Below are 9485 nucleotides of genomic sequence, written 5' to 3'. Positions count from 1 at the left end.
GGTTCGGGGCTCGAGGCTCGAGTTTCGAGGCTCAGGCGTCCGGACGGGCCGACCTGACCTGCAGGTTTCAGGGAAGTCGGGGAAAATGAAGCCCACGGAGAAGCTTTACAGACACAGGGAGAACCTGCTAACTCCACACAGAGAGGCCGGCGTGAAATGAAATAAACACGGTTCACGCCTCGGTTTCTACAATAGCATTCTTTATTTCTTACTTTAGGTACAAAGTGCTTCAAATCGCCCGCCCCGACTTCAGCGTGGGAGAACGGGCTACAAGTTTCCTGAACCTATTTACATCCTGAAAGCATAAAACTGTGCGCAAAAGTAAAATACGCGATCCCTGAAGTAGTAGCAGTCCATTTCAGTCTTTAGTCGTAGCTTTTTCCTGAAAATCACGTTGCGGTCATCTTATTTAAACCTTCAGTATATACAGATAAAATAAATACATTCTCCGCTTCCGTAAAATGCGCAAATGAGGATATTTACATTTCAAATCCCTGTTTTTTCTAGTGCAAATGTGCCGAGTCAGTCAGCCTACATTCGTTTGGCCCGTCTGCGGTCTTTTGTTTTGGCCCCGCAGAGTGTCACGTTACGCCGCCGTTCACACAGCTTTGTGCGCCGCTCGGAGATACCGGTTTCGGCTCAAAGCTGGAAGCTCGTCTCCTGCGTGTCCAAGGCGTCCCTGGCGACGGTCAAGTCCTCCGGTTTAAGCGCCTCCACGTCTTCCTCGTCCTCCTCGTCTCTGCCTTTAGAGTCGAGCTTCTGGAATGAAAACACAAATTTAACTTCAGCTTTTTTTAACCCTAGAACATTATTGTAACACTGGTAAATACACTTATGTGATTTTCATTATGATGGTTGATCAGAGTGTCCTGGGTCTCTGTAGCTTCAGCTTTGTCTTTCACATCTTTCATGGCCTGGGTGTTTTCCTAATCTAAAACACACTTTTTCCTACAGGCACATGTGATAGAAGGGAGGGCAGGGTTAGAGTATAGATACAGACGGCATCTCGTCATAGAAGGGGGCGTGGCCTCACCGAGGGGGAAAATAGCATCTTTTGGGAAACACAATTTTTCACTTGTTTTCGCCATTTTCTGGTGGAATATGAACTTATTTATCACATACAAATAAAGTCAAGTGTAAATCGGGCCCATATGGATATTTTTTCACAGCAGATTGTTCAGTAGAAGTGAAAAAACGGCAGTACTAGCAAGCACTAGCGTTAGCACGATTATGTTAGCATTCTGTTTTTTTTATGTATTATGGGCTGTTGAACCACTTCACTCCTCTCCATGTCTGTGTATCTTTATTTAGTAGAAAACTAGATTCATAATTCAGCATTTGTTAAAGTAGAATTAGAGAAAGTTTAGATTTTTCTCAAAATTGTTTTCCCCCTTAACTGTTTTCAAACATGACCATATATGGGTGATTCCAGAGATGCATGTCTGTATCTATAGAGCTCCACAGTCCCACCCACTCCCGGTCCCGTGTCGGGGTCCAACATAAAAAATCCCATGTACTATTAGCATTGACTTTTCGAAAAAGTCAAATATTTTAGTTTAATAAGTTTAGGTCTGGTTTGTAGCCAACCCCTTTCAGTCTAAATGTAGCCTTAGTCTAGCCCTGGTGGCACTTTGGTAGATAAATATTTTACGAAGAGGTCTGGTGTGAAACGTTTGACCTACCTTTACACTAAGGCTGCTCGATGTTGAGAGTGCACTGCCTGGCCAAAAAACAGCTCACATGCTCGAATATTTGATTGAAGCGCCTTAAAGGAATAGGCCACCGTTTTTACACACTGAGATATGTTCTTACCTTAGCTTTGACGAGTTCTTTAGGACCTGTCTGATCTTCACCCGTGCCTTTAGTCACGTAAACACAGCGCAGACGGCGTTAGCATTTAGCCTCTCCCTCTCTCCTCTATAGCTCCAAAGTAAATAAGTAATAATACCAGGAGTAGTTTGGCATCCGCACAGTAAAGTGAAGATTACTGCACGGATTTCGAACTACTCCTGGTATTATTACGCCTTACAATATAGTCCCCCCTTTTATCCACTTAGAAAATCCACATTGTTTAATTGTGTGTAATTATACTTTGCAGTGGAACACTTCACGTAACCATATTTAAATAGGGAAAACGTGGAAGAGCTTGGTAGCTTCTATCTTGACCTGTTTTGGAGCTATAGAGGAGAGAGGGAGAGGCTAAATGCTAACGCCGTCTGCGCTGTGTTTACATGATTGAAGGCACGGGTGAAGATCAGACAGGTCCTATAGAACTCGTCTAAGCTCAGGTAAGAACATATCTCAGTGTGGAAAAACGCTGGCCTGTTCCTTTAGGCTTTGGAAAACTGCACACATTTGCTCTGGCATCGTTTCAAAAAGCTTCTTCTGCAATTAAATGATCCAGTGTTGCTTCATATTTCAGCCAGAGCTTGTATTGATGATGGGAGAGTGTGACCATTGTGGAAAAACCTGGTCATTCAGGATGTTCAGGTCGTCGGCTGATCTCGTTGTTTGGCCACATTGCTGAACCAGAACTGACCAACTGCAGCAGCCCCAGATTAGAGCAGTTAGTTACATCCAGGTGGGACTTAAGGGCCTATCTCACCATCCTGGAGACTAGTTGGAGACTAGTTGGAAATAAGGCCAGTCTCCATGCAGTCTCCATGAGCGCATGGTCTCAAGCAGTCGGATCCCAAGGAGATCTCAAAGAATCATATGGAGTCTCTTCGACACCTCCTTGGTATTCGACAGGTCTCGGAGACATTGCAGGGACGTCACAGAAACGTCTCACAGGTTGAGAACAACAAATAGTTTTCGCAGCGTTGCCACAGCTGCTCGAGAACGCGTCGATCCCTCGGAGACCGTGCGGAGACTGCGCTGAAAACAAACAAGGTTCATTTCCGAACCTGTTCCCCTTTTCTCCAGGGGACGTCTCTGAGACTTTGCAGGGACCAGCAGCAACTTGAGTCTCTAACTAGTCTCCAGGTAGTCTCCCTTTGCATGCACTTAATCGGTTTGAGAGGGGATTAGCCCTTTCTTTTCAGGTCAGGTAGTGTATATTCATTTTTTCATTCAAACCTTTATTTAACCAGGAAAAAAACAAACTCTCGGAGATCAAAAATCTCTTTTACAAGCGTGCCCTGGGCAAATGTATATGTAAATAATTTGTTTTTCAGCATATTTTGTCTTTAGAAAGACTTCATAAAGCACTAATTTAGGACCAAAGCGAGGCTAAAATGGAACTAAATCAGGAAATGATTAAAACTGAACAGATTTTCATAATCTAATGTTGCAATACAATATTTTTTTTGTAATAGATTCTGCAGCCCAACTTCACACAATCGTTCGCCATTGATTCCAACCTCCACAAACCAGGACTAAACTAGAACTAAACCCAGACTAAAAGGCCCAAACCAGATCGAACCCACACTCAAAAATGTACCTTCACGTCCTCGCTCTCGCTTTCATCCACCGCCGTGTCGTTATATCGGTGACTCTGAAAAGCATTTGGACTGAGTTAGATTTACATTTCACTTAACAAGGACTTAACAAGGACATATTGAACTAGAGTGAGGCCGAACTGGGATTAATCTTGGAAATAAGAACTTAACGGGGGCTAAACCAGAAACAAGTGGAGTTTTTTTTTTTTTAAACATCCATTGGTAGATTTATGCTTTAAAAAACTAAAAACGTGAGAATATTGACATGGGCCAACACAGAGGGGGAGGACGATACTTCATTTGAACATTTCTAAACTCTGTATAGTCCAGTTAATGAAGGGGTAAAAAAAAACTGACAAAAATGAGGAACAATGGAGAATAAATAGGGGAAAATATTAGTGATAAAAATTCAGGAGAATGAGGAAAAATTGTGTCTCTGGACCAACAGCATCAAAACTTGGATCTAAAGAGAGAAGTTTTTTTCAGCACCTGCTTTCGACACTTTCATTTCTCCGATACCAGTAGAACCTAAGCTTCTTTCCGATACCAGACTGGTATCGTTTAATCGTCCCAGCCCGATCCAACAATAATTTGTGAGGAAAGTACAGTCATTTGCAAAATAAATAACAAATTCAAGTCCTGATGGGGTCCCTGCTTGTCATTCTGGGACGATGGCGGATCTCATTGTTCTTAAAAATAGATAATACAACTCACTTTACTTCAAATGGATGGTTTTATATTATTTAAGTAGGTTTCTGTTCCATAGGCATGAGCATGTTTAACTTATCTTACATTAGTTCACACAGTTTATTGAAGCTGTTTTAAGTCATTTATCTCATTACAGGGGCTCAGTTTTCCAGTGTAACTAGAGCCAGGTCTGATGCCGCCTTCATGCGCTCTCGTAATTACAGTAAAGACCACTGGGCGAGTGGAAAATCTCACATGAGCCTCGTCATGTCTTATTTTCCACTGGGAGCTCCCGAGATAAGACCTTTCAACACGACAGGGAGCAGCGATAATTCAGTTTTTAAGCTTCTAAGCTGATGATTGTGAAGCCGACACGTTTACTCAATTTTAATATTGTCTCGTCTTACACTTATCGTCAGGCGCGCAGTACATGTGAACTTGTTATTGATTTTTGTCACAATAGGAATCAGTTGCCTATTACTATCCAAGATTCTGATGTGCAGATTGTTGAGAAATGTAAATTCTTGGGTGTGACTCTTTCTCATGACTTGAATTGGAGCTCACATACGATGAACTGTGCTAAGAAAGCGAGACGGCGCCTTTACCCAAAATACTAGGATTCTTCTGAACTTTTATTATTGTGTATATTGAGAGTGTCCTGACCAGTTGTATTACTGTGTGGTTTGGTAATCTCACTCTGAAAGAGAAGAAGGCTTTGAACAAAGTGGTTCGCTCAGCCAGCAGGACCATTGGCTGCACTTTGCCGCTCCTGGAGGCCACATATAAAGCTCGACTACTGAATCGAGCTTTAAAACTAGCAAATGATGCCTCAGGCCACCCTGCTAAAGCTTTTTTTGAGATGCTTCCTTCAGGGCGAAGGTATCGCTCCATCATATGTTCTACTGATCGACATATGAACAGTTTCTTTCCTCAAGCTGTGATCACTTTAAACAAGGCACTTTAAACAAGGCACTTCTATTATATTTATCGGTGTGGACTTTTATTGTACAATGTTTTGCCCTTAGGCTTTTAATGTGGCATTGTTTGTTTGTTCTGTTTTTTATATTGTGTCTTTTTACTTGTTTTACATATCGCACTTTGAGCTCTTTGCACATTTTTTTCCAATGTGGTTTTTCAAACTGCAAATGGCCAATAAATGAATCTGAATCTGAATCTGACTCAGTTACTCAAGTACATGTAGGACTTAGGCAACGTCTGGAAGGAACTGCACTTATACAGGAGGTTTTTTCTTACTTCTACTGGGGTAATATTAGAATGAAGTATCTGTTCCTTACTTGAGTAAAAACTGTGAGTAACTCTTTAAGTGATTAATTCTTCATAATGACTCTTTTTTTATACGCTTTTATGGGATTTTCTTTGAAATTGATGTCACAACTGAAACATGAATCAGACTTTTACCTTCAAACAGTCAAGTCTTTATTATTCTATTATTACTCACAATAGGCCGACTCAAGAACAAATGTCTTGTTTACACTCTCCCCTTGTTTTACTTGAGTCAATGTTTTGCCCACTTCTGCTGACATTCGGTCAAACTAACTCAAATTCAACATAAAGCTCCTTCACTCAAGCAATGAGAAGTCTCATTCACGAGGGGTGATCTGAGCACAAATACAGAATATTGTAATACGGAAAGTTAGGACACAATATAGGTCATTTTTTGCTAAATTAAGCTTTGCCTCAAATCTAACAAATCTTTCTGAAAATTTGCAAAGGGTGGGAGCGTAAAATGTGAATATTGGACAAATTGGGAAACATAATTGGGTAAAACAAACAAAGTAAATACCGAAAATGTCATCAAAACATACAGTCGACAGTAGGGCTGAAACGACTAATTGATTAATCGACGACTAATCGATTGTTGAAAGAGCCGACAACTATTTCAGTAATCGATAAATCGTTTTCTGGCTCACACAGACTAAAATGGAGCGAAAATGACCAAAAAAATGTAGTATTTTTGATGAAAACCTACTTTGATTTTATATTTAGGGTCTGTAGTGGTTTGTACAATGTAAATTTTTATGAATAGAGCCTTCAAAAAACATTTCCCTTTAGTTTACTCCATCAACACTTCCTTAAACAGCGCAACTAAAGCTATAATGTGAAAATAATCGTTAGTTGCAGCCCTAGTTGTATGTGCTGTACTACTTATTGTATTTCTTTAAAAGGAACAGGCCACCGTTTGTCCACGCTGAGATATGTTCTTACCTGAGCTTAGACGAGTTGATGCGTACCTGTCTGGTCTGTTTTTAGCATATGGCCCCTGCTAGTATATTCCTATGGCTCCAAACGGTGTGAAGTTAGAAGCTGTCACGCTCTTCCACGGGCACAAAGACCAGACAGGTACACATCAACTCATCTAAGCTCAGGTAAGAACATATCACAGTCTGGAATTTTCATTTTACTTGGGGAATGTAGTGAAATGTAGTTTGTCCTTTAGTGTATTGTAAACTCAAACGTTTGTGGGGAAAACAGCATCAACATGTGAATGAGTTTCATGAACCTTCAGGCTTTTCGAGCATTTCTGTGAAAGTGACCCTGCAAGTTGCCAAATGTGCCTCTAATCTTGTCCCTGTAAAGAATTTGGGATGCTACAAATATAATGGGAAAGTTACAACCACAACTAACGCTCCCCTTTAATCAGTGCTTCATTTGTAAATGACTATTTTCAGGAACACTTTTGGTCTGATGTGATGGATTTGGGGAACAGGCCAAAACATTTGCCGGAACACTCACATTAAAATCTCATTTATATCAAATAAATCTTTGCCGGATCCTCCTAAATATTTCCCCGATCCTTTACCCTGTTCTCTTATACTACCTTACCTGACCTACTGTGTGGAAATTTGGGGGAACACGTATAAAAGCAATACAGATGTTTTATATAAATTACAAAAGAAAGCCCTACGAATTATCCACAAAGTCGGAAATAGGGAGCACACCAACCCACTATTTGTACAGTCGCAGATTCTCAAATTTACAGAATTGGTGCAATTAAAAACTGCCCAAGTTGTCTTCAAAGCCAAAAACACACTACTCCCTGCAAACATTCCAATCATGTTTTCAGACCGTGATGGGGGTTATAACCTAAGAAGGAAAATGAATCCCGCACAACTCAAAAAAGTCTGTCTGTTACACGAAGTGGAGTCGACCTCTGGAACTCATCAGAAGAGGATTTAAAAATGTGTTCAACTGTAGTACAATTTAAAATAATGTACAGAAAGCAAATACTGGAAAAGTATGCAAAACTCCTGCAATTAATCTTCTGTTCCTGATCTATGAATTGTCTTTGTTATTTTGATCCCATAATGAGAAGTATGTTATGAATCCGGATTTATTATGTGATGTCCAGAATGCGCACCTTCAACCTTGTGCGAGAGCAACACAAGAATGTTATGAACTAATGACTTTACTGTTTGGGATTTGCTAAGAGGAGCCGTTTTTGTTGATTTAATTTGCTACTAAGGCGATTCCTCAGTCTGGAATTGCCGCATAGATCTCATGGTTAAAGCCTAATTATACATTAAAAATATTGTTCCGTGAGCAGTAGTTTAAGTTGTGTAAGTCTGAAAGGAGGGGTCGGGCCTTATAAGTTATAACTAACTTCTTCCTACTCCCTTTGAGCAGCACTAATACCTCTTATGTTGTGAATAATTCTGTATGTTATATGTATACTATACCTGTATGCATCTGCTGCTCAAATAAACAAACTAAACTAAACTAAAAGAACAGGGGATCAAATAAGCACTGCCTTTAATAGGTTGCGTTCATGTGACATCACAATATTCTAAAGAGCCCATAGTTTAAAATTGAGGTGGAGGTAAACTGAAAATTCCATTGCGGTAACCATGGTAACGCTCAAAATGCTGATTACTACTCTTATTTAATTGCTAATTTCTCTGTAATTCTTGAGCCAAATCACATGAAAGAAAACCTGACAAAGTGAAGTGAAGTCCTCTCTTTCAGCTCATATGAGCTGTGATCTAATTATTTCCTCACAAAGGTGTCCAAAAGTGGAGACAATATCCAAAAACATATTTGTGTTTTTGGCTGGTAGAAAGGACTTTCAGCCATAAACAATATATGGCGGGTTTGGGAATCAAATCACTATTAAGTGATAATCAGGGAAAACATTTGGACATTTTCATTTTGGAAATGTCTTTCAAAAACTGTTTTGCTCCCATAGATTTGTATTGACACCTGCCCTCCAACTGAAATAGAATCCTAAATCGTGAACACAACCTATTGTTTGCAATAAAAAAAAATCAGGGACAGGGCCTTTAATGTATGTAACACTGGTGGATAATGCGTCATTCTCTCCAGAAATAGAACTTTATTGTAAAAGTGGGACATTTTCTTAATAGGTGGGAGATGGGACAAAGGTCTAAATGGCTGTGCAGTGCGAGACTAAACCATGCGCTTCCTAAAACGTGCCCCTGAGTAAGTCTACAGTTACTTTAGTTCTTGTAGTCTACAGTGTCAGCCTACTTTCCACCACTGCGCTGCGGCCACAACAAACAAAACAACACAAACGCACCACGCGCCGTACCTTGAGGTCCTCGCTCCCCTCCGTCCCATCCACAGACTCCCCCGCGTCCTGCTCGTACCCATCATTGACGTACGCCGTGGACTTGCCCCACGTTACGCGCCCGCTCTTGTGGCTCTTGCGCCTCTGCGTGCCCGCTCGGCTCGCGCTGTCGTAGCCGTCCTCCTCCTCCTCCGCCGCCGCCGCCGCCGCGTCGCCTCTGCCCATCACCTCGCTCTTCAGCTTCTCGCTCAGCCGCCGCGAGATCTTCCGCGCGAGCTCCACGATGCTGTTGCCCTTCGCGAGCCCCGCGTGGTCGTACGGCGAGGGCACGTTCCCCAGGTACCACAGCAGCCATAGTCCCAGGCTGAAGAAGAGCACGATGGAGCCCGTGTAGATTAGGAAGTCCCCGTAGAAGCGGCCGTCGATGCGCAGGTTGGCGAAGATCCCGAGGAAGAGGAGGACGACCCCGGTGAGGTCGAAGAGGACCGCGATGATGAAGATCGGCAGGCAGGCTCCGATCGCTCGCCGCAGGTCCATGGCGCGCGCATTCGTGACAGGGGGGGAAACACAGGCGAGGGATGAATGATGGTTTTTACCTGCAGGACCGAGGCCACTCCCACAGCCACGCGGACTCAGCCGGGACTGAACTTCAGCGTCTCCTGAACGCTGCCTTTACCAAAGCCACGCCCAAAAGCAAACGCAAACACAAAGAGAAATCCACCTGTTCTCAGATGGAGTTCAGATTATCCCCCCCCCCGCGCGCCTGGAGCTTTGTCACGTGCTGAGCCTGAAGAGAGAGGGGTCTGCAACTT

At 42.2% G+C, this 9485-nt stretch overlaps 1 protein-coding gene across 1 annotated transcript; it reads right to left on the bottom strand.

The window, feature by feature from the left end:
- Positions 1-8817: 8817 nt before the first annotated feature.
- On the bottom strand, positions 8818-9235 carry tmem238l (transmembrane protein 238 like; the record flags this gene model as incomplete). Its single annotated transcript, XM_079564715.1, has 1 exon — positions 8818-9235. A coding segment is annotated over exon 1 (393 nt), but the record flags the coding sequence as incomplete, so codon positions are not given.
- Between the last annotated feature and the right edge of the window lie 250 nt (positions 9236-9485).

Source organism: Gobius niger (assembly GCF_951799975.1).
Source record: "Gobius niger genome assembly, chromosome: 10".
Classification (NCBI taxonomy): domain Eukaryota; kingdom Metazoa; phylum Chordata; class Actinopteri; order Gobiiformes; family Gobiidae; genus Gobius; species Gobius niger.
This window is presented reverse-complemented; position numbering and strand designations above follow the sequence as displayed.